At 43.2% G+C, this 26,374-nt stretch overlaps 1 protein-coding gene across 5 annotated transcripts in view; it reads right to left on the bottom strand.

Moving 5' to 3' along the window:
• CENPK (centromere protein K) overlaps nucleotides 1-26,374 on the bottom strand; it is a 173,983-nt gene that overhangs the window by 84,970 nt on the left and 62,639 nt on the right. For 4 of the 5 annotated variants that reach the window (XM_029576233.1, XM_029576261.1, XM_029576242.1 and 1 more), the window contains 3 exons: nucleotides 24,865-24,921; nucleotides 19,014-19,086; nucleotides 1,694-1,740 (listed from right to left, as the gene is read on the bottom strand). In XM_029576233.1, the coding sequence (XP_029432093.1) occupies nucleotides 1,694-1,740; nucleotides 19,014-19,086; nucleotides 24,865-24,921 (177 nt within the window). The remainder of the gene's footprint in view (nucleotides 1-1,693; nucleotides 1,741-19,013; nucleotides 19,087-24,864; nucleotides 24,922-26,374) is intronic. The other variant, XM_029576271.1, reaches the window with a different exon arrangement.

Raw genomic sequence — 26,374 nt, 5'->3', positions numbered from 1 at the left:
GAGGACAGATCCAAGAACCATGGTCGCTGTGGCCACTCCGGCACCACCAGCACCACTGTTCCTGGATGAGACTCTATGCACTGAAGCACTCAACCAACTAGCGGCCAAGGAGGAAACACAAAGGATTCCCGTTGGCCAAGGGCACACCAAAGCGTCGGTCTCTCTCCTACGACTGAAAAACCTTGCCGTTTTCACGTTGGCACCCGTTGCCATGAGATCTAACTAAGCAACTCCCCACTGGACACAAATGTGATCCCAGGCTTCCAGGGACAGCTCCTATTCCCCCGGATCCAGTTGTTGCCAACTGAGGAAGTCCGTTTGAACATGATCTACTCCAGCAACGTGAGAGGCTGCTATTCCTTGGAGGTGTCGCTCCGCCCAGGCAAACAACTACTGAGCTTTCAGAGCCATTGTGTGGCTCTTTGTTTCTCCCTAATGACTGATGTATGCTACCATTGTCGCATTGTCAGAGAACACTCGGACCATCTGACCCCTGATCCAGGGCAGGAAGGCCTCCAGAGCCAGGCGAGCCACCCTCGTCTCTAGGTGATTGATAGACCAAAGACATCTCTACTGCTGACCAAAGACCTTGGGAAGATTGCCCCAGACACACTGTCCCCCCCAACCCTTGAAACTGGTATTTGTGGTCATCAACACCCAGTCCGGGGTCTCCAGATCCATTCCCTTTTCCAAATTGTGACACAATAGCCACCATGAGAGACTGGACCTGGATTCTCCCAAAAGAGGTAAGGGGAGATGATATTCTTCCAACAGCAGATTCCACCTGGACAAGAGTGCCTTCTGTAAAGGTCTCATGTGCACAATGGTCCACAAAACCAAATCCAGCATAGAGGCCATGGAACCTAGGACCTGTAAATAATCCTATACTGTCAGCAGATCACCACCAGACTGGATAAGTGGGGGTCAGGCGGAAGGCCTCGTTTTCATTTTTGAGTTTTGGGGGTTTTTTTTTTATTGTTTGATTCATTTATTTTTCTCACGAATAAAAACAAATCAAACAATCCTCGAATTGAAATTCGTGGGGAAAGAAACCCCCAAAAACAAAATTTTTTTCTCTTGCACATCCCTGCTAAACGGGTTTATGTGAAACAGTTATTTACTCTTTCGGATAATACAAGGACTAGGGACTACTCCATAAAGTTAGCGAATAGTATATTTAAAAGAAATCTGAGAAAATTATTCTTCAATCAACGCACAATTAAGCTCTGGAATTCATTGCCAGAAGATGTGTTTAAAACAGCTTGTGTAGCTGAGTTTAAAAATGTTTTGGATAAGCTCCTGAAGAAGTCCATAAACTGCTATTAATCAATAGGGAACAGCTACTGCTTGTTACCGGCATTAGTAGCATGGGATCTACTTAATGTTTGGGTATTTGCCAGGTACTTGTGACTTGGACTGACCACTGTTGGAGACAAGATACTGGGCTTGATGGATCCTTGGTCTGACCCAGTATGGCTTATCTTATGTTCTTATCCATTCCTCACACAAAATGCACTCAGGGTTTTAGTTAACAGTTTTATGAGTTTTTAACAAACTGTTTCAAAACTCTACAGAAGTGGGTGGAAGGTGTGCAATTTATGAAAAATGAAAACATTTTCATGTTAATTCATCATAAAAATGTTTTCTACTGAAATACATTGTCTACAAGACGACACAGAAGTTACTGGCTTACCTCTTCTTTCCCTACTGCTAGGAGAACTTCTTGTTTGTCTGGGAGTACTGGAAAACATAAAAGGTAAACACCATCATGTTTCTTCAGAAACCTTCCATGTAATTCCTCTTACTCCAAATTCTTGATGAATCTAACACCACCATATTCCTTGGGGTTTTTTTGTTTGTTTTTTTTAATGTAATGTTTATTGATTGCTTTTAACAAGGATAATAGACATATGAATGCAGGAATTTTACAACTTGGTAATCATCAATACAGCATTATAAACTGTAAAAGGATACAATGAGTAACAACTGAATAATCTTGGAATAAAATGTTGATGTACACAAAGAATCAGTGAGTGTTATTCTTGACTAGCACCTGTAAAGTGATGTGGGCTGTGAGGTGGTACAAGGTGCTCATTATGTCAAGTTTATGAAGCAGGATACCCAATCCAGGTACCTGCGCTTGTTTCCATGCGGCCGCCAAAATGAACCTTGCCCCCAGGCAGAATTGATGAATCAGCAAATTCTCACTCTGAGGTCCTTCAATGGAGACATTTAGAAGCCCCTGTTCTGGAGTCAGCACAACTGAACGGCTCAAAGTGTCAAGTTTATGAAGCAGGATACCCAATCCAGGTACCTGCGCTTGTTTCCATGCGGCCACCAAAATGAACCTTGCCCCCAGGCAGAATTGATGAATCAGCAAATTCTCACTCTGAGGTCCTTCAATGGAGACATTTAGAAGCCCCTGTTCTGGAGTCAGCACAACTGAACGGCTCAAAGTGTGCTTAATTAAAACTAATACATCGTCTCCTCAAAGTGTGCTTAATTAAAACTAATACATAGTCTCCTCACCTTAGGACATTCCCACCACATATGCATGAATGTCCCAGTTTATCCACAGCCTTTCCAGCATAAATTGTCTGGGCTAATTTTTGCCCTGTGTAACCTGTATGGAGTGAAATGCCATCGAAATAACACTTTATATCCATTTTCCGATAGTGAGGCGGAGATGGAACACCTTTTAGTAGACTGAAATACCCGATCCCACTCCTCATTAGAGAAGGACTTGTCAAGGTCTTTTTCCCAGGATTGTATATATTTAGGTCTAACCATCAGTCCCCTGTAAAAGATTATATATTTTAGAAAGACCTCCCTTAATGCGGTCCGCTAAGTCGCACCATCCCTCAAATTGCGATTTCCCCTGACCAAGATCCTCTTTTATACTTTCCCCCCACACAAAGTGACATAGCTGCTGGTATGGGTAATATGCAGAGGGTGGCAGCTGGTAAAGTTCCTGCAAGCAGACAAAAGACGCCACATCATCCTGACCCCAAATCTGCCCTAACGTGGATACTCCCTTGAGTTTCCAATCTTGAAAAAGGGAAGAGTCCCACCCTGGAGAAAATTTACAATTAAAAAAAACAAATGTGTTAAAGTATTTCCTTGATCCCACAATTAAATGCTTCCATTGTCCCCAAATACCCAGTGTGGTCTGTAGGGATAAAGGAATTACCCCCTGGTACTTCCACGTCTCTTTAGGCTGCCAGACTATTTGTTTATCGAGTTTTATATACCATTGTTTGGGTTTCGCCATCACAACGGTTTACAAAGTTTCGATGTTTAACAGGGTGTCGAAAAGATTAATGCGATTGTTAGCATAGATAATGTAGACTTTATACATTGTTAACATACATATTGTAGGCTTTACAGACGTAGTTCATATGTCATACTATACAGGTTCAATTATGTGTTCTATTACGTGATTGCATTGGTTCCACATGTTTGCATAGTGCCGACAGAAGGGAAAATAATGTCTGAGAGTCATTGGGTGTTTTGGTAGGCTTTGGTGAACATCCGGGTTTTTAGTTCTTTTTTGAAGGTTTTTAGATTTTGCTGTGTTCTAAGTTCGGTTGGGAGGGTGTTCCTAGGGATATGGCTCTCTTTCGAGTTGAGGTAAGTTGTTTTGAGCTTGTAGGTGGAATCTTTAATAGACCTTTGTTAGCTGAGTGGCGGCTTCGTTTTGGAGAGTGTAGTTTTATAGATGTACTTAGCCAGTTTTTTTTGTTTTTCATATATTATTTTGTGTAATATGGATAGTATTTTGTAGTCTATCCTGAATTTTATTGGGAGCCAGTGTAGTGATATGAGTGTTGGAGTAATGTGGTCATGTTTTTTAGTTCCAGTGAGTATTCTGGCAGCTGTATTTTGGAGGATTTGTAATGGTCGGATGGTGGTGAGAGGTATGTTGAATAGCAGGGAGTTGCAGTAGTCCAGGTTGGAGAAGATAAGTAGTTGAAGGACTGTTCTGAAGTTGTTGGGGGATAGGAAAGGTTTTAGACGACATAGGGTTAGGAGTTTGTGATATCCGTCTTTGATTTTAATAGTGATGTGGTTCTTGAAGGATAGTTTTTTGTCAATTATGACTCCTAGGTTGCGGGCATGAGTGACAGGGGAGATTGCCGCTTTTTGGTTCATTAAGTTGAGTGGTGGTAGTTGAGGAGTGTTGTTCTTTCTATCCAATATTATTATTTCTGTCTTATCGAAGTTTAGGATGAGTTTCATGTTGGTTAGTAGTTTTATTTTGGTGAGGTTTTTTTGTAGGTGTCTTCCAGAGTGTTGTGTATTGGGATTATTATTTGGATATCATCCGCATATATCAAGTGGGTCAGTTTAAGGTTAGAGAGGAAGTGGCATATCGGTAGCACATAAATGTTGAAGAGAGTGTCGCAGATAAAGCGGAGCCTTGGGGAACTTCGGTGTCAAGGATTATTTTCTTTGAGAGAGTGTCATTGATCGATACCTGGTAGGGCTTTAATCAGTATCACCCAGCATTGCTTGTTCAAGGGCTACCCACCGTGAGTCTCCCCTCTCCTATGCCAAGATAATATAGCACTTAGCTGCACAGCTACATAATACCACTGAAGCCGGGGTACTCCCATACCGCATCTCAATTTATGTCTGTAGAGCACATTGTGGGCTACCCATGGGCGTCTCCATTTCCAAATGAAAGCGAATAAACGTTTCTTCCAACTTTTCAACATTTCTGCTGGGATATGTATCAACAATGACTGAAAAAGATAATTTAATTTTGGGAGGACATTCATTTTTATAGTAGCTATTCTCCTTGTCCAAGCGATAGAGTAATTTTCCCAATTATCTAAGTCTCAAAAGATCTTGTCTACTAGGGAAGTAAAATTTAGCTTAAATAGATTTTCCAACTGATTGCCTATCCAGACACCCGGGTATTTTATTTTGTGCCCCGCCCATCTAAATGGAAATTGTTTTTTCACTTGGGTCAGCCTGCTCATAAGGTAGGGAAATGTTTAATTCTTCTGATTTGTCAAGATTCAGATGGAATCCTGACACAGAACTAAATTCCATCAATTGGTCCACCATTCCATCCAAAGAGTGTTGGGGCTCTGACAAAGTAAATAGAACATCATCCGCAAAAATAGACATCTTATAGTCTATTCCCCATGCCTGTATACCCAATATTGACTTATCTTCTGTAATCCTGGTAGTAAAGGGCTCCAAGAATAATGCAAACAATAATGGGGATAGAGGACATCCCTGCCTTATCACCCTATGTATAAGGAATGGGTCTGAATAAGCCCCGTTCACTTTAACTCTGGCTCTCGGATTTTCATATAGCTTAAGTAACCAATTTAGGGATTTAGGACCAAAATTAATTTTTTCCAAAGTTTTAAACAAAAATGGCCAATGGACCATGTCGAAGGCTTTCTCCACGTCAATGGCAAGCAATACTGCCGGGGTTTGCTTTTATTTAGCCCACCACAGTAAGTCTATAATTTATTGGACATTGTCCGCTGCTTTCCTCCCTGGTATAAAACCCGCTTGATCGGGATGTGTCAATTTAGCCATGACCCTATTAAGATGATTAGCCAGAATTTCAGCTAATATTTTCAAGCCTATATTAATCAAAGATAAAGGTCTGTATGACCCAAACTCCAAAGGGTCTCTACCTGGCTTAGCCAGGATGGTGATCCCGGAAACATTCGCTTCTTGGGGTAAAGAATCCCCGTCCTGGAGAGCATTAAACATCTTGATTAAATGGGGGGGAAGTTGTTCTCTAAATTTTTTTATAAAAAAGACCAGTGTACCCGTCGAGTCCCGGGGCCTTATTAAATTTAAGATCTTTTATGGCTTGATGAATTTCCAGGGGAGTTATATTGTTCTCAAAGAACTGTTTTTCAAGCTCCATTAGCTGGGGAAGTTCTACTTTATCGAGATAGGACTCAATCTAGTCTACCTGTATATTGGCATCAGCGGCATACAACGAGCCATAAAATTGTTGAAATCTTTGTTGTATCTCCACCGGTAATGCCAATATGGAACCATCCATAGCCTTAATCCTAGTTATTTGATGTTGGGCTATTTGGCGCTTCAACTTGCGAGCTAGCAGCCTACCTGCTTTATTGCCCTATTCAAAATGTTCCTGCTTCACCAATTGGAGTTAAAAGGCAATATCCTTAGCCTGAAACGTTTTGAGATCGTTTCTGGCTTTTTGCAATTGAGCAAAAGCCTGTTTGGATAAAGTTGCTTTATGTTTCCTTGCCAATAGAGATTTTTCGGAGAGCAATGCTGCAGATTTCGCCAGTCTAACTTTCTTCTGATACGAGGCCTGTGAAATGAATCCCCCCCTAAGGGGAATGCCCAAATTAATGGTTTGGAATGTGTTGCATCGCTATTAAATTGGTGATAGTATTCTATCTCCATGTGCATTTTTTGCAAAAGGAACCATCCTCTAATAAAGAGTTGTTTAATTTCCAGTTCCACAGTCCTATCGTCGCATTGTCCAATTGAATTGTTATCCAGATAGGGGCATGGTCTAGCCAAGAAATAGAGCCTCTCTCTGTCTCCCTAACCCTGAGGCAAATTAGTTTATCTACCACAAAAAAATAGATCCGAGAGTAGGAATTGTAGGGGTGGGAATAAAATGTGCAATCCCGTGTTGTGGGGTGTCTATTCCTCCAGACATCCTGTAATTCCCTCTTTCTAATAAGTGTCTTGAGATGGGTGCGACCCCCCCTGGCCCCCAGTCCACCACCAGTCGAGTTATCTATGCAGGGCTGTGTAGTGAGATTAAAATCTTCCGCTATAATCAAGTGCCCCATCTCTGTTCTATCCAGCAAATGGCGATTATCAACTATAAAATCCTGCTGGTCAGTGTTCGGGACATAGATAATTAATAAGGTATATTTTTCTCTATTTATTTCCAGCTGTAGTAAAAGGTAGCGCCCCATCGGATCTGCAACGAATTGTACAACTTGGCCCTGTGAAACTTTATGTATGAGTGTGCTCACCCCTGAATATCGTGCCATCTTGGAGGCCGCAACATGGTACTGGCGGGGAAATTGAGTCCACTGGAGCAGGCGTTCATACCTCTTTCTCAAATGAGTTTCCAGAAGAAAGACGATATCTGCCCTCGAGTTTTGGACCTCAATCCGAAGCAACTATCGTTTCTGTGGACTGTTTAGGCCCTTCACATTGAGGGACCATAGCTTAATGGAAATCATTGGGCGCTGTTTTACGTTCCCAACCAAGAAATACATGCCGCAGCCGCCACAACGCGCAATGGTTTGCAGATGTATTTGATTACATTTGTTACGTAACGCCATCTGGCGATGATTCTGAGCTTGAGAATTATAAGTTCTAGTATCCTGCATAACAATACAATATGTAAAACCCACAGTAGTGCCCCACCCTTCCACCCACCCCTCTCATTTCCCAATGGCTCCGCAGCCCTGTGCCCCTGGCATATCTGTGAGAGCAAAAGGAGGCGAGACACTCATTAGACGACAAAAAAGCCATCCCCAAGCTCGATATAAGAGCCTACCCTGACTCTTAAAACAGTTGTTATCATTATCCTAAGCACTTCGTTCCTTAGTCTTTTTCTTTCCAGCAATCTTTGCTTCCAAGTTTACCTCCCTTGTTGAATGTAACTTTGTTCTTCCTGTTACCTACGGTTTCGTTACAGTTCCCCCTTTTTGATGTAAACCGACCTGATATGGTCCCTACCATGAAGGTCGGTATAGAAAAGTGTTAAATAAAAAAAAAATAAATTGTTCACTGAGCCCATCCCTCCCCCCCCCCCCCAGCATTCCTTGGAACAGGTAATGTTTATAACATATGATTAACTTCATATAAACTATTATAGATGACTTTGCCAAAACCTCTCCTTCAAGCACTCTCACCAGACTGTATGTGGAAAAAAACAGTTCATAATGCACTTCGATAATGTTCCGCCCTTTCCTTTATCTTGCTCTCAAGTAATATCTCTGGAGTTTCTGCAAAGTCGCTTGCCTCCATTACAGATTCTCTGCCATCTGGGTGTATCGACCAGGGCAGCAGATGAAGTTGGTTTCCCGGGAGCCACAATTTTTACAGCATGGCCAGCCTCCTTCAAAATGGCTGCCGCCTCGCCTATAGTCTTGGCTTTTGTTGTCACACGTTGGAAAGTCATGGCGATGCCAAAAGGGAAAAGCCAGCGGTAGCGGAACCCCTCTCTTCTCAGAACCGTAATGATGTCTTTAAAGTCCAGTCGTCGTCTCAGAGTTATAGGGGAGATAACTGCAAATATTTGGACTTGGTGGATTCCCATTCCCAGGTTTGTTGTTTTCTGGCTGCTTGGTAAATTTTTTCCTTCATTGAGTATCTGGCAAAACAAACAAAAATGTCCCTGGGTTTATCATTGGTCTTGGGACCTAGCGATCTATGAGCCTGTTACAATTCTATATCTGATACTGCCATGGGGTCTGCATTATTGTTATGCAGCTGCAGGAGAAAAGTGCACAGTCTCTTGATAGTTGCTCCACAGTCTGCATATGCATCTATTTCAGGTATCTCCCTAAAGCACAGATTGCTGCATCTACAACGATTTTCCAAATCCTCTAATTTTGCCATTATTTCTTCTGAGTCGTCTGTTGCAATGGGAAACTGCCTTTTGCAGAATTTCTATTTTTAGGGATTGGGCATCAAGATGCATGTCAGTCATCCACCCTTCTCCCGATGTCTGCCATCTCTTCCTTTAACGTGTCCATAGATGTGAGGAGCTCCTGCTTATTAGCTTTCATTTCTTGTCTTAAGTCGCTGAATGCTGGAATGCTCTTCCGGAGGAAGTGGTGAAGACCAGAACTGTGAAGGACTTCAAAGGGGTGTAGGATAAACATTGTGGATCCATAAAGTCTAGAGGACGTGAATGAAGAGTGGGTGGCTCGCGAGAATGACGGCTACTATCTGGAGAAAATACCCTTATTCAATAAACATACACACGGTTAATGCGACTCCAACATTGCTCTAAGCTTCAATGGCAAGAGGAAATGTGGAAAAAAGGATCTGCATTCACAAAAAAGCGGAGAGTAGCTTGCTTGTTACGGCAGTTACTACCCCAAACCAAATAAGCCTGATACTTCACTTTCAATGCATATCCAGCATAGCTCTCTGCTTCAACGGCAGGTGAGAAAGACCGATACTTCACGCATATCCAGCATAGCTCTCTGCTTCAACGGCAGGGGGAATGAAGAAAAGTGGATCTATATACAGACAACAACCAACAAGAACTGAATTATATAGTCTGGGTAAACAAATAAGCTTGGGTGTAGCTTGCTTATTGCGGCGGTTACTACCCCTAACTAATTAAGCTAGATATTTCACTTAGATACAGTTCCAACACTGCTGTCTACATTAATTTATTTAACACTTTTATATACCGACCTTCATGAAAAGATTTCATATCAGATTGGTTTACATGTAAACAAGGGGTAGAACTTAAACATCTATTAACTAGAGGCGAAAGTTACATATAAGAAGGAATTAATAACTTGGGGGCTAGGTTAGCCAGAGGTAAAGGACAGAATAACTGAAACTAGATGAGGCAATGAGACCAAGAAACAGAGGCATAAATATGACGTTTAATGTGGCGGGGAAAATTAGTCCGGTAAGCGGAGTCCTGTCCGGTTGACAATTAATGGCCTTCCCTTAACTTTGATATGAAACAAAGGATTCTTCTGTTTCCAGTGCAGATAAGCCTGTGTTATAATTTGAAATTAATATATAGCAGAATTTCTGTGCATAATAGAACTCTGTGTTTTTTTATTATTCCTCTACTGGTGCTCTGATTCATAGTCTCTGAGCTCTGTGTAAAAAGAAACAGTCTCTCAATATCCCTTCTTTCTAGAGCTCTGACTCATTATTTCTGTGGTGCTCTCTCTGGGGAACCCCCCCCCCAAACAACACTGCTGTGTTTTCTAACAGTGCTCTGTGCTCCATTATATCTGGGCTCTCTGTGTAGTAGAACTGCTCTGTTTATACCTTTCTCTAGGTCTGGTATTGTATATTAGTTGTTTTGGTTCCTTGCTAATTGTTTGTTTTTAAGATTCAGTATACCTGCATTTCTCTTATTGTATAGCTGTTCTTTAATAATCTGTTTAATATTGGCACATAAGTGCTGAGGGATCATTTAATAGCTAAAGGACTATTAAAGTTCCAGAAAGTGTCCTGCTCTGCCCAGCTTGTCCTAGGTTAAACTGTTTGATTCCCTCCCACCCTCCCACCCTACCCCTCTACCCACCCACCCCTAGGGTTTGTTTTCTAATATAGACTGACTAACTTAACATTAGCAACAAGATAAATTAGTAAATTGTTAACAGCAAAGGAAATACCAATCAAAAAATTTACCAAACTGAGGACTATCCAATGTAACTGTTGTGGAGCCTTTATTCTGAGGGAAAGCATCTGGAAACTTAGAGCTTGCCCAATCTGTGCAGAACTCTCTTCTTTGAAAAAGGAGCTGACTGAGGTTAAAGCTCAATTAGCTTCAATTACAAGAATTACACCCACATTGCATTACTCAGAAAATAATTCCCCAATACCAAAGAATAACCAGGAGTCAAGAAAAAGAAATACAGTAGGCTCAGGTAGGATAACACATGTGTCCCACAGTCACCCATTCTTGACAGATGGGCAGCCAACAAGTTTACCCTCCCACTCAAACAGGTCATTAAGAAATTCATTAAAAACCAGGATTACAGTGGGCTCTGGCAGAATTAGACCTGTGACGAGGAGACACACACAGTATCAAGTGCAACAAGAACAAAAAGCCTTCCCTATATTAATAAATGAAGAAGTTCTAGAGAAAAACATTGAAGTGTTACCAGAAAAGAGAAAAAACCCCCAATGCATGCAGAATTTCAAGATCCATAACCAAAGGATAAAGCAAATTGAGATGGATGACTCTCATCAGTGGCAAAACTGCAAAAGGAAAGAGTGAAGTGAATAACAAATCTCAACTAAAGTCTCATAAGGAGTCCAGGAAAAGCAATAACCTTAAAGAGGGAACCTGGAAAGCTATGACCACAAATGCTCATAGTTTGGGAAATAAAATCCCAGATCTGCAGGCCCTAATGACGGAGGCACAATTGGACATCGTTGCTATAACAGAAACATGGTTCACAGAATCTCATGATTGGGATACAGCAATACCAGGCTATAACTTGTTAAGGAAGGACAGAGTGGATAGAAAAGGAGGTGGTGTGGCTCTTTATGTCAGAAACAATATCCAAGCATCTGAGCTGCAAGGAAGTTGGGGCAATGAAGAAGCACTATGAGTCGACCTAAAAAAAAGATGACGGAGCGTCCATTTATATTGGAATGGTTTACAGGCCTCCAAACCAAAAGGAAGAGCTGGACAGAGACCTGGTTGAAGACATCCTTAAGATAGGAAAGAAGGGAGAACTGGTGATCGTTGGTGACTTTAATAAGCCAGATGTAGACTGGAAAATCCCATCTGCAGAATCTAAAAATAGTAGAGCGATAGTGGATGCCATGCAAGTAACTTTGTTCAAACAAATGGTAATTGAACCCACTAGAGAAGGAACTATACTCGACTTAGTACTCACTAATGGAGATAATGTCTCTGATGTTCAGGTGGGTACCCACCTCAGCACCAGTGATCATCAAACAGTATGGTTTAATATCACTAAACGAATATGGAAAAGAAGCACAAAGACCCGAGTTTTACAGTTCAAAAACACGGACTTTGAAGAAATGGGGAAGTACCTAGAGGAAGAACTAAAAGGCTGGGAGAACGAGAGAGATGTGGATCAGCAGTGGACCAATCTAAAAGGAGCAATTGCCAAGGCAACTACTCTATGTTAAAAATGTAAAGAAAAGCAAAAGAAAAATCTGGTTCTCAAAGGAGGTGGCTGACAAAATTAAGGCTAAAAGAACAGCATTCAAGAAATATAAAAGATCCCAAAGGGATGAGCACAAAGAACAATATTTGAGTCAACTGAGGGAGACGAAGAAACTAATCAAGTCGACAAAAAGTCAAGCGGAAGAGAGGATTGCCAAGGAGATAAAGAATGGTAACAAAACATTTTTCAGATACATCAGTGAAAAGAGAAAAGTTCAAAGTGGTATAGTGAAATTGAAAGGTGGAAATGATCAATGCGTGGAGAGAGACGAAGAAATGGCAGAAATATTAAACGAATACTTCAGTTCTGTGTTCGCTAAAAAGGACCCTGGAGAAGGACCATCTCTACACAACAAGAAACTGGAAGGAAGTGGAATAGACGAAAACCCTTTTACAGTAGAAAATGTATGGGAAGAGCTAAAGAATCTGAAAGTGGACAAAGCCATGGGACCTGATGGGATTCATCCAAGGATACTGAAGGAGCTCAGAGATGTGCTGGCGGGTCCGCTGTGTGACCTGTTCAATAGATCCCTAGAAACGGGAGTGGTGCCGAGTGATTGGAGAAGAGCGGTGGTGGTCCCGCTTCACAAGAGTGGGAACAGAGAGGAGGCTGGTAACTACAGACCGGTTAGCCTCACTTCGGTGGTGGGAAAAGTAATGGAGTCACTGTTGAAAGAGAGAATAGTGAACTATCTACAGTCCGGAGAATTGCTGGACCAGAGGCAGCATGGATTCACCAGGGGAAAATCCTGTCAGACAAATCTGATTGACTTTTTTGACTGGGTAACCAAGGAATTGGATCAAGGAAGAGCACTCAATGTCATCTACTTAGATTTCAGCAAAGCTTTTGATACAGTTCCGCATAGGAGACTGGTGAATAAAACGAGAAGCTTAGGAGTGCGTGCCGAGTTGGTGACCTGGATTGCAAACTGGTTGACGGACAGAAGACAATGTGTGATGGTAAATGGAACTTTCTCTGAAGAGAGAGCGGTTTTAAGTGGTGTACCGCAAGGATCGGTGTTGGGACCAGTCCTGTTCAATATCTTTGTGAGCGACTTTGCGGATGGGATAGAAGGTAAGATTTGTCTTTTTGCGGACGACACTAAGATCTGCAACAGAGTGGACACGCCGGAAGGAGTGGAGAGAATGAGACGGGATTTAAGGAAACTGGAAGAGTGGTCGAAGATATGGCAGCTGAGATTCAATGCCAAGAAGTGCAAAGTCATGGATATGGGGAGTGGAAATCCGAATGAACTGTATTCGATGGGGGGGGGGGGGGGGGGGAAGGCTGATGTGCACGGAGCAGGAGAGAGACTTAGGGGTTATAGTGCCTAATGATATGAAGTCTGCGAAACAATGCGACAAGGTGATAGCAAAAGCCAGAAGAATGCTGGGCTGCATAGAGAGAGGAATATCGAGTAAGAAAAGGGAAGTGATTATCCCCTTGTACAGGTCCTTGGTGAGGCCTCACCTGGAGTACTGTGTTCAGTTCTGGAGACTGTATCTACAAAGAGACAGAGACAAGATGGAAGCGGTACAGAGAAGGGCAACCAGAAAGGTGGAGAGTCTTCATCGGATGTCATACAAGAAGAGATTGAAGAATCTAAATATGTACACCCTGGAGGAAAGGAGGAGCAGGGGTGATATGATTCAGACCTTCAGATACTTGAAAAACTTTAACGATCCAAAGACAACGACAAACCTTTTCCGTCAGAAAAAAAATCAGCAGAATCAGAGGTCACGAGCTGAGGCTCCAGGGAGGAAGACTAAGAACCAATGTCAGAAAGTATTTCTTCTCGGAGAGAGTGGTGGATGCCTGGAATGCCCTTCCGGAGGAAGTGGTGAAGTCCAAAACTGTGAAGGACTTCAAAGGGGCGTGGGATAAACACTGTGGATCCATCAGGTCTAGAGGACGTGTATAAAGAGGAGGCAGCAAAACACTGCACGGAGCGGCAGTAGCCACAGAGGCATTCACGGAGCGGGATGCCAGTGGTTGGTGTTCCACCTTCACGGAGCGGAAGGATGGAGGGCTGCCATCTCCAAATTTAAAACAAAAAAAAACAGGGGTGGGTAAGAGTATGTAAAATTAACGGAGAGTTCATAGGCTATAGGTATTACCAATTATTCGGCTTATTCAATATATGTTGATAGTTAATGTGGCTTTCAATGCATACTTCACTTTCAATGTATATCCAGCATAGCTCTCTGCTTCAACGGCAGGGGAGAAGAAAAACTAATACTTCATGCATATCCAGCATAGCTCTCTGCTTCAACGGCAGGGGATAAGTAAAACTAATACTTCACGCATATCCAGCATAACTCTCTGCTTCAACGGCAGGGGAGAAGAAAAACTGATACTTCACGCATATCCAGCATAGCTCTCTGCTTCAACGGCAGGGGAGAAGAAAAACAACCAATAAGGGCCGAATAACATAGTCTGGGTAAACAAATAAGTATGGGTGTAGCTTGCTTGTTGCGGCGGTTACTACCCCTGCTCAGATGCGAAGTGGTTGAGATGGACAAGACGCCAATGTGTCTTTGTCTTCCTTGATTCTTTTCCTTTCTTTTTTTTTTTTAAGTTGTCTACCTCTGACGAATATCAGGTCGAGGGTAAGAAAATGTTTTAAATTGTATGCCTATAAGTTACTAACTCCAGGCAGAAAGTAGGCCGCAGGAAGATAAATCTGCTTCCATTCAATCTAGGTTTCCTACAGTTGCTGTTTAGGGAATCCGGAACCTGACATTCCCTCTTTGGTGAAGCAGAATGGGGGAATTTGGTTGTTTGGGTGGAGAAGAATGAGTCTGTGGAGGGACTGCCCATTTGTTTGAAGAGCGGGTTGGGGGCCCGAAGTTCTGGGCAACAGTCCCTGAATCTGTAAGTGGGTGACATAAGGGAATGCACTCCCTGGTAGGAACGTTTGATTTCGGTTGGGCAAGTCTGCAGGTAATGCCGATGCTGCAAGCCTGTACTCGTAATCTCTATGGCTGCTGAGAGGGAGTGAGCCAGTGTTGCAACCGTCCCTTTCCTATGACTTCGTTCCGCCTACCTTTCTTTCTTTGCACCTCCTCTTGCTATGGATGGACGCCTGGCTGCCGTGGCGTCTGCCTGCCGTCCCCGGACCGGCTTGGGCGCTGCCTCCCGCCATGCTCCGCTGGTACCTTAAGGAGCACGCGCCACACAGCCCTCACTCTTATTTCTTACTTGGCGCGAACCTCAGGGGCGTCCCCTCATGATGACATCACGCTGCCCGGATATTTAAAGCCTACAATGTTTGCTAGCCTTTGAGTTAGCAAGGGGGAATCTTACGGATGGGATTCACTCTCCGTTCCCGGCTACTCTTCCTCTCCAATCTTCCATTGGACTCTTAACGCTAACTGGGTACCCGCTCCTCACTTGCTTTACAGGTCGCTATCAGGATACTCACTCCTCGAGGGCCCATGTTCCCTGACTCGCTGCCTGCTCCTACCTTCTCTTCTGCCTGGAAGGATTCGCTATCTTCAACACCAGTGAGTACTACCATCTTCACCTCAGAACTGTTCCCTGGAACCAGGTACTCGCTCCTCGAGGGCTGCCTCCGTTCCAGCCTTAGTGCCATCTCCTATGTGGAACCGCTCTGTGAGTACATTACCTTCAAGCCTCTCAGCTCTCAGGGATCAGGTACTCGCTCCTCGAGGGCCTGCTCTCCCTATCCTGGGGTTCTCCATACTGGGGCTTTGTGCATATTCCACTGTACTCATTCTCAGTTCTTTCCACTACAGCACTGCTACCAGAGGAGTCGCTGTTCCAGCGCCTGAGGGATACTAACCCAGCTAGGTTACTTCTGCTGCTCACTACTGCCACCTCTGTTGGCTTCACCACATTGTCTAATAAAAGATCAATCTCTGTGTTTGTGTGTCCTAGCTGAGCCTGACCTGTGGCCCCTCATGGGACTTCCCCCCGTGGGCGTGGTCAGCTGCCACAGTGTCTAAGGGTCCACTCAAAACCTCACTAATTATAACAGCCAGCTACGGAGGGAAGATGAAGAACAGACTTTATTGGGTACAGTGTTCGAGAATGGCGAGGTTTCATTAGGCTGAGGTTTTTGTTAGTCGCTGGTAGTGTGATCTACATGCATCGTCCGGTCCTGCTCTTGGGTTTCAGAAGGAAGGGCCTGTCCTGAATGAGAGAAAGAAGCTCCCATGAACTGCAAGGCCTGGGTGAGTTGCAGACGGGATTCTGTGTAAGGAAGTAGTGTACCCATATTGATCAGGCAAGAAGAAGTTTATGGGAAGATTGGTCGCAGGGTGGATTGGTTAGTGTCCACCCGCAAGTAGGAAATATATGTGGATCCCCTGGCGACGAAAAAGGTGTGCTAGTGCCACCTCAGACTTTTGGTGACAGAAACCTGTGGTGTACAGAATCCATTCCTCATCAGGTATCTCTGAAAGATTGTTGATTGTGCTGTGCTCCCAGAATAGAATGAAGTGGGAGATTCTGTCTCCTACTAAAGTTGGTGGAAACATGGAGTCTTTGAAAATTTTTATAGCTTTGGAGGCTGACGAGGGATTCGGGAACGCCATCACCTACCCTGCAAATTGGAGAGGTTTAGATAGAAAGTCGTCTAGAAAGATGATCTGAATGGATGATCTGCGGACAGAGACATGAGCTCCACTTTCTGTTTCCATAGGTGAGAAAGGTTGTTTACACTTTATTTTGCCAGGTGGAATTGAATCTTAGCTTTAATGGTTCAGGGTCCATTGCTCTGACCGCTAGTCCAGAACCTCGATCTTTTTCGCCAGTTTGACAGTAATAACCGGGAAGACACTGCACTCGCCCGCAAGGAAGCTCAGCGACTAGTGGTAATGGTGTTGGTTTAGTGAAGCTTCCTCTATGTCATGTGGTGCTCAAGGGCAGAGTGTTCTGGGCGTTAGAGACATATGCGGAAGACTGCAACATATCAATAATGTGATTCTCTGTTGCTGCTGCAGTTTTGAGGATTGGAGCGCCTTTCTATCGAAAGGGTCGAGATATATTTCTCTTGTCAGGTGGGTATGGGATGAAGTCTAGTACTTTGTACATTCATGATCCCATTTTTTTTTTTTTTGACGGATTCCCTTCCCATCGAAAGTCGAAGGAATTAGACTCTAGATTATTACATTTTCGTTGACGGGATCTAAGATTTACTTGATAGGAAGTTAGCGGTTCTCCGAAGGGGGATTCTTAGGTCTTGTCCCCACGGTAGGTTTCGCCGGGGTGTCGGAAAAATCTTGGAGGATTTCTAACAACTGTTGTGTGGTTATGGACTTCATGAGTCAGTACCTCGAGGTTGTGTTGCCTCTCTTCTCATGAAGTGAATGAGATAGATTTACGAAGGAGAGACTGGTCGTAGTAGTTGAGTAGGGTCTGGGAAGTACCTTGTGGGAAATAAGCTCCATGGATAGCAGTGCTCTGAGGAGACTTCTTGGGAACCGCATAAACGTTATAAACTGGAAGCTGAAGTGAACGTGAGGGACCCTGTCAGCTGAGGCAGTACCGTAGTTGAGTTGTAGTGTCCGTCGGATGTAGTGATGCCCACAGTATGTCGCTGTTTGGTCTTCTGGAATAGGATGCTCTCTGAGATCTTGTGTGTCTTTCATGGAAGGGTTCCGGAGTCCTGAACCCTGCCGGTGATTGAAGAAGAAGGACATGTCTTCTTCCTTCTTTTTTTTTTTTTTATTAATTATATATATATATATATATATATATATATATATATATATATATATATATATATATATATAAAATCATTGTCAGGGCAAGGTGTGGTTTGTGGGCACCTTGCCCTGACAATGATCCCTGCAACAAGTAGGATGCGCCGCGATTGTACTAAGTAGTCGGTTTTGCGATGGCATCGCATTGCAGGGCCGACTGATTCGACGTTGGTGAATCCTGCGTCTGTGCATTGTGTCAAAGTGTTGGGCAGTCGGCGGACGCATCAGTGTGTCAATGCCCAATGGACACATCTGAGCATTCGTGGACACGATGGTGCACCTGCGAATGTGCTGGCGCGCCCGCGCTTCGGCGAGCTGGTGGACGCATCGGCGGACACAATGGTTCTGAGGCGCTTCGGTGCACAAGTCTGTTCTATGGCACGTCAGCGCACGTGCTTGTGCCATGGTGCTTTGGTGGACGCATTGGTGTTCTGGCCCGCCAGCGCGTGTTATGGCGCTTTGGCGCGACCGCGCACACGTCGGTGCTCTGGCCTGCCAGCACACGCATCGGTACTCTGGACTGCCAGCACATGCGTCGGGGCTTTGGCCTCTTGGCGTGTGCATCGGTGCTTCGGCGCACGCGCCTGTGCTCTAACCCAGCGGCGCAAGCATCTGTGCATGCGCCAGTGCTCCGGCCCTCCGGCGCATGAGTCGGTGCTTCGGCGCAAAGAGCCAGTGCTCCAGCCTGCCGGCGCGCATGTGGGTGTTTTGGCGCATGCACCAATGCTCCGGCCCTCCGGTGCACGCGCCAGTTCTCCGGTCCTCCAGCACACGCGCCGGTGTTCTAGTCCTCGGTGTTTCAGCGTGCCGGTGGACACGTTGTTAAGCCATTGCTAGCACTTCGCTGTTCTCATGCGTCGGTGGGTGATCTGGATGCTGTCCTCACAGCATTAGATCGAGTGTGCTGTTGCCCCCGGAGCTCTCCTCGGCAGCAGCCCAGGTGAACTGGGAGGTCCACCGAGGAGGTTAGACTCTGTAGTGGTTCGGAGGGGGGGGTGCCCGGAGAAGATATATTCATTTCTCCTAAGGGCAGTCAGTTAATTTATTTTCTTTTTTTTTACTTCTGTGTCTCTGATTTCCTCTTCTCCTTTGTTTTTATTTTAAGAAAGTTGAGGAGAGAGAGAGAGAGAGAGAGCTCTGCGTGCATTCAGTCCCGTGGAAAAAAATGGAGTGAGGAGACTTGAGGCAGCGAGGGATCATGCAAGCAGGCGCGCCTCGCTGACAAAGATCAGTTTTTCAGCTTTGAGAGCTCCGCCACCTAGTGGCACGGAGGACGTTCCCAGACAGCATGGCTAATTCATGCTGCTCATCTACGGAAAAAAATTAAAATCATAAACCAATCAGATTGCTCCTTTCCTCTACGTCATTCATAATAAAAATGTAAAATCCTTACATTCAGGAGTTCTTTTTTGCCACTGGTTACACTCAGCAGTTAGAGCCTTCACTTGCATCATTAACAAAGTAAGCTGGTAAGAAAAGATGAATCCATTTATTTAATATATATTTATATTCTCTTTATTAACTGATAAAAAAACAACCTAGGGCATGCTGCCTAAATATTATGCTTTGGTCATGCTTAATAGCATAGCTGCATTCAATGATTTCATGTTATTCTCTAGTAACATACAGTACATTCATTGGATAGGGATGCACAAAGGTCCTCCATGCCTTACATAAAAAGAGTAGCTGCCAACTTTGAGTTTGTTGTAACTTCACTTCTAAGAAGATAAATTAAGGAATCGCCCTCTTACAAGACTAAAAGAAACACAAGACCTGAACTGTAAATGCTCTTACAAATCACCAGCAATTTAATTGGTCTCATCAAGGATTGCAACTACTAAACAGACAAATAGTAGTGGCAACACAGCACATTTCAATGAGTGATATCTCCTTCATCAGATATTTTTATGCATTTCAGCTTATCTCAAAGTTAACAAGGTTATAATGCTCCCTCACAGAGGACCATGTTAAGATAGAGCAGGGGTGGAGAACTGCCAGTTCGCAAGCTCTTTCACTTCCAAGTTGCGGCACTTTCCTTTCTTCCCCAGAACTCAAGTCCACCTTGTAATGTCTGCTGCCAGAAGGAGGCAGATAATGGGGATAGAACGATGGGGGAAAGAAAAAGGGGGCAGGGGAGACAAAAGGAGATATTGGATACAGCATGGGGAGGGAGAGAAGGAGGAATACTGGACAAAGCAAGGGGGTGAGGGGAAGAGGAAGAGAGAGAGAGAGAGAGAGAGAGACAGAGAAAGAGACAGGGCTAGGGTTACAAGCAATCAGGGAATTCTGGGCTCCCATGCCACAGGTAACTACGCACCCGCTCAAAGGCAGCAGAGCCTGATCTTGGGCTCAGCCCAACATTGCAGCAATGAAGACCTTCAGGCATAGCTATAATGCAGCAAATCTGCACTGGATCTATGGCTGGCACAAACTCAAAGGCCCTGCTGATGTCTTGTCTCACTTCTCCTGCATGAGCTTCTCTTCACCCAAGAAAATCTGGGTGAACAGCAGAGCCACCGCAGGGCCTGGCACTGCTTTCTTGTCTTATAGCTATGCTTGCAAATCTCTATCACTGAGTGTTCCTGGGCCCAGTAGCAAAGTAGAAGGGGCAAGAAGGCTGTAGAGCACCTGGGGAAGGGCCATGGGAGAAGTGGGGGTAGTTGGAGGGAGAAGCTGTGGAATTTATTGCCAGAGGACGTGGTTAAGGCAGTTAATGTAGCTGGGTTTTAAAAAGGTTTGGATAAGTTCCTGGAGGAGAAGTCCATAAACTGCTATTAATCAAGTTGACTTAGGGAATAGCCACTGCTATTACTATCATTAGTAACTTAGGATCTATTTAATGTTTGGGTACTTGCCAGGTACTTGTAATCTGTATTGGCCACTGTTGGAAAGAGGATGCTGGTCTTGATGGACCCACTGTCTGAACCAGTATGGCAACTTATGTTCTTATGATCCTGGAAGTAGTATGCGTTCAAGGGGGAGGGTTCAAAGATTGAAGAATGGAGTAAGAGGTAGATTGTGGCTAGTCTCTCATCCCCAGCAGAGGAGAAAGGCAGCATGTGCCATGATGTTGATGATGATTGTTATTAACTTTTTAAGTGTTAAAAAGTATTTAAAAATATGTGTGGCACTATACATTTTGATTTCTTGGCTCTTGATCTGTGAAAGGTTGGCCACCCATAAGATTGTCACACACTATCAAAAAATCTGTTTTGAAGACCGGTTTCCTTTATTAATACAAAGGCATTTACACAGTGGTAATGTTCAGTATGCATATGTACTCTGTTACAAGTTTTTTGTAGACATGCATGTCATGTGTATGGTAAAACTCCTTTAAGAATTCAGGCCCTACGTATGTATGAGTGCAAATGACAAATTCTGAAATTTAAACAAATACGATATGATACTATAATGCTACAACAGACCCATGGGAAAATACTGCAGCCTGACAATTACAATCGGAGTATAATTTTAAAGCCATTTCCATGGGTTAAAAGCAAGTGCTGTTTGGGGAGCTGCCAAGGAAGTGAAGCAACAAATTAAATGAAAAATGTGAAAAGAATGAATCAAAAGATATCAATTCAGGGGAAAAAAAACCAAAAAAAACAAATCAGAGATAGGGTGCACATCCAAACTGATGCTCAGGAGGCAAAGCCCATGTGGGAAATCCTGCACATGCTCAGTGGAACCAAAGCTCTATGAGCTAAGAGATGGCACTGGACGACAGCACCCCACGTCATGGCTAATTCATCCTGCTATGGAAAACTGTACATTACCTGGAGAAATGGGTATTTAAAACTGCTCACACTATAGGTGGATAAACTTCTGCACAAACCTCTATGTGTGTGTAGGTTTATTCAGAGTGGCAAGAGACGTTCCTGGGGAACGGGGTTTGAAATTACATGCATAGTTTTAGATTTTCAAAAGTGAGTATATGGTGGGGAAACAAGATAGCCGCTAAGCAGGAAGCTTTGCCAGCAGGCTTGAGTCTCTTTTTCCCTTCTATTACATTTCTTTGTTTCTATTTTTCTTACTATAGGATGTAAGAGGAAAGGGAAGATAGAAGGAATACTTGTGGCATCTGCTTCTCTCCAGGGCTCAATGGCTAGACATGTTCATCATTTGAATTCAGCAATGGTAGAGAATAGCGAGGACTCTTCCATTGCAACAGGAGGCTCACTGTTTCCAGATGTGCGAACCCTGCTCTTGTCGTTGTATTGTCCCCCGAGAAATGGCTCAATGATTGCCATTAGTGACCAGGCAGAAGTGATTGCTTTGATCAAAAAGCTCAGCAATCAACGGAGGGATCTGGTCATCGAGAGTCCCAGGGTGTCAGGAGAAGAGGTGCTAGAAAAATCGGGGGCAGACTCATAACCTATGGAAATGCTGGCAGAGGACAAGCTGAGGAATAAGGAGAGCTTGGTAGGCTTGAAGGAGCTCAGGACTGAGCTGGGATCTTTCCTGGTGAAGTCTCAGAATATAATCTTGGAAGATAACTGTGACCAGGTAGTAGATGGGGTTTTGGGCTCTAGTTCCCCCTAGTATTCCAATCCCAGCGGCATTACTTCTTCCATGAGGTTTGCAAGGATGAGCTAAGGGTCCCTCTACCCTCTAATAATACTCTTTTGGATGTTTGGAAGGTGGTAAAATTCTCTTAGATTCCATTTCTCAACTATTATTTATTGATATTTGATATTCTGCTTTTTACCAAGAATGGCCTCAAAGCAGATTAAATAGTATTAGATCAACAAACAATACTGGTTGAGCATCTATATATATTTAAAGACAAATTTATACTTAAATCAACTATATAACTTTTCCAAGTTGGAGAAGCATGATAATAGGCTTGCAGAATTGGAAAGGCAAGTCCCTGGGATGGGAAATCAAATGCATACTTTGCAACCTCCAATGTGACCCAAATCACAAACAATCTGCAGCTCCATAACAAATTAGAGTTTTTGGAAAATATGAATAGGTCGAGAAATTTCAGTTTATTAATTTTTCCTAAAACTCGTTTGATTTCAGCTTATGAGCTTTTTATGAAATATGTGAGGAAAATTATAAAAATTGCTGATTGGAAAAAATTAGCTACCAATAAGATGTATCTTCCTGCTACAAAGCGTAAAATTAATGATGGAGAGAGTGGTTTGGATACATTTATCTCCACCGATAGATCTAAGCTATCAGCAATTTTTGAATCCTCGCAAGATGCAACAGCGACGAGGGCCACACTTATTGTCATCTTCTGCTGAGACTGATAAAGATGCTTTATTTTGTGGTCATAAAATTCAAATTTTCCTTGATGTTACTCAGGTAAGAACATAAGAACATGCCATACTGGGTCAGACCAAGGGTCCATCAAGCCCAGCATCCTGTTTCTAACAGTGGCCAATCTAGGCCATAAGAACCTGGCAAGTACCCAAAAACTAAGTCTATTCCATGTTACCGTTGCTAGTAATAGCAGTGGCTATTTTCTAAGTCAACTTAATTAATAGCAGGCAATGGACCTCTCCTCCAAGAACTTATCCAATCCTTTTTTAAACACAGCTACACTAACTGCACTAACCACATCCTCTGGCAACAAATTCCATCTACCCGTTCTAGACCTCTCATGATTTTAAACACTTCTATCATATCCCCCCTCAGCCGTCTCTTCTCCAAGCTGAAAAGTCCCAACCTCTTTAGTCTTTCCTCATAGGGGAGCTGTTCCATTTCCCTTATTTTGGTAGCCCTTCTCTGTACCTTCTCCATCGCAATTATATCTTTTTTGAGATGTGGCGACCAGAACTGTACACAGTATTCAAGGTGCGGTCTCACCATGGAGCAATACAGAGGCATTATGACATTTTCCGTTTTATTCACCATTCCCTTTATAATAATTCCCAATTCAAGCAAGGAGGAAAGTTTTTCTCCTGATGAAACACGGAGAGGTAGCCTTGGGAGCATCTTTCTTTGTGAAATTCCCGTGTAAATGTATTATTTTATATCAAGGGAATACGTTTATTATTTTTTTTATTCTTTACATTTGGAGATGTTTCTTCTTGATAAGTGTACAATTAACCTTTCTAGGTATGATAACCTGTAGGTAAAAGGTTAAGCGCTATTGGGGTCATGTTTTGTGCTTGGACTCTGCTTCGTTTTATTTTGTTTTTAATTTTTCCTATGATCCCCTTCATGTAAATGTAATATGCCTAGTTTTATTGTGATTTGTTTTCCTTGTGATAAGGATTTTTTGCTTATTTCATGATTTCTTTGCATCATTCATGTTCAATGTTTAAAATGCTAATAAACAGTAAATTTAAAAAAAAGCATATTTTTTCTCAGAATATCTACCCATACAAAGTAGCAGATGTAAATGTGTGTAGGTAGTTTATCTGAGATAATTTTCACAGTGAAAGAATGTACATACTTTCACTTTGAAACTGATGCAAGGTTTATGAGTAAAAGGTAGCTGCAGACTTTGCACTTATGCAGCCTGACCTAAATTCACCCCCTACAAGTTCAGTTTTTCATAACTGGGACATTTTCCTCATTCCACACTTACAGTTTTCCTCTTACTGGGACATAACAGGAAATGTAGACTGCCTCACAAGGTCGGAAGGGTGCCACACTACCAATGAACCCACAAAGAATTCCCAGTAAGCACCAACCCCCAATCAGACTATTTTTAAGTTATTAAAAGTGTAAATAATAGTATATGATAATCTGAAAATATAACACTATATACTAGGAAGGAAACATTTCAACATAGCCTGCTTTTAACGTGGCTAAGCAGGGTCCATGCTTTTATCTAAGCAAAATAAACACAGTACTGTTACTATCGAAAAAAAAAAAAAGCAGCTTTCATTTTTACTTAAAATAAATTTTTAAAGAAATGTGTATGGATCACCAAAATATAAGCATTAGAACATAAGAACATAAGAAATTGCCATGCTGGGTCAGACCAAGGGTCCATCAAGCCCAGCATCCTGTTTCCAACAGAGGCCAAACCAGGCCACAAGAACCTGGCAATTACCCAAACACCTAGAAGTTCCCATGCTACTGATGCAATTAATAGCAGTGACTATTCCCTAAGTAAACTTGATTAATAGCAGTTAATGGACTTCTCTTCCAAGAACTTATCCAAACCTTTTTTGAACCCAGCTACATTAGGAAATAGAAGAAAACTTTTTCATAATCTTAAAAATGTTTTCTCTAGGAATTAAGACTAAAAATAAAAAAATTGATAGAAAAATTGATTTTACCTGAGCATCTGATTCTGCAACTGTTTCAGTTCCTAGAAGCGTTAGCTTATTCTGCAACTGGACACAAAAAAAAAATTTTCATTAAATTATTTAAAACTTCTGGTTCCTGAAAAAAAGAAAAAGGTAAAAGTACGTGTAATTTCTGCTACTACTACTATTGATAATTTTTAAAGTACTACTAGACATATGTGGCACTGCACAGATACACATAAGAGACAGTTCTTGTTCAATCACAATTAGTCAAGACAAACATATGACAAACAGTCTGTGAAAAATGAATCCTGAACTGATCAAGTTCACTAAGATCACCATGAAAATGTGGCAGATTACATTTCAACTGAATTATGAAGATGGACAATTTTTATTCCTTACATCAAGATTCTGTGAGGAATATTTTGAGGAGATTCACTATCCGGGGCAGATTGGCCTATCGGGGGATCGGGCTTCCCCTGGTGGACCGGACTAGCTGGTCAAGTGGTCTCGACAGCGTGGCTAATGGTCTCTTGCAGCCTGCACTGCAGTATCTTCCTCAGCCCAGCCTCAGCCTCAGTGCCTCCCAGCCAGCGCCCTCCAGAGGCCGAAGAAATTAAAATCGAGGCCGGCGGAGGCCGAAGAAAAGAAGTTGGGCGCCTCCCAGCCAGCTACCGCCGGAGACCAAGCCTGCGGGAGCCAAAGAAATTAAAATCGAGGCTGGCGGGGGCCGACAAAGTGAACACCGGTACTGCTAACTGCCACCGGAGACCAGCTGTTCAGCTGGGGGCCTTAGATCGGAAGGGTGCTTGTGTGTGTGTGTATGTGAGAAAGGCATGGTGCTTGTGTGTGTGTGTGTGTGTGTATGTGAGAAAGGCATGGTGCTTGTGTGTGTGTGTGTGTATGTGAGAAAGGCATGGTGCTTGTGTGTGTGTGTATGTGAGAAAGGCATGGTGCTTGTGTGTGTGTGTATGTATGTGAGAAAGGCATGGTGCTTGTGTGTGTGTGTGTGTATGTGAGAAAGGCATGGTGCTTGTGTGTGTGTGTGTGTGTGAGTGTGTGAGAAAGGCATGGTGTGTGTGTGTGTGTGTGTGTGTATGTGTGTGTGTGAAAGGCATGGTGCTTCTGCGTGTGTGTGTGTGAGAAAGGCATGGTGCGTGTGTGTGTGTGTGTGCGTGTGTGTGTGTGAGAGAGAGAGAGAGAGAGAGAGAAAGGAATGGTGCTTCTCTGTGTGTGTGTGTGTGTGTGTGTGTATGTATATATGTGAGAAAGGAATGGTGCTTCTGTGAGTGGTGTATATGTGAGCCAGGGAGGGTACTTGTGTGAGTCAATGTGTGTGTGTGAGAGAGAGATGGAGCATGTTTTTGGCTGGCTTGTGGCTGTGAGAGAGAGGGCATGTGTGCGATTGAGCCTGTTTGTAAGTGAGATAGAACATGTTTGTGATTGAGAGCTTGTGTGTAAGTGAAATAGAGAGAGCATGTGTGTGACTGAAATCCTGTGTGTAAGTAAGAGGGAGCGAGAGCATTGTGTGATTGAGAGA

Source organism: Rhinatrema bivittatum, chromosome 1 (genome assembly GCF_901001135.1).
Source record: "Rhinatrema bivittatum chromosome 1, aRhiBiv1.1, whole genome shotgun sequence".
Lineage (NCBI taxonomy): Eukaryota > Metazoa > Chordata > Amphibia > Gymnophiona > Rhinatrematidae > Rhinatrema > Rhinatrema bivittatum.
Note: the sequence above shows the minus strand (reverse complement) of the source record. Positions and strands in the feature narration are given on the sequence as shown.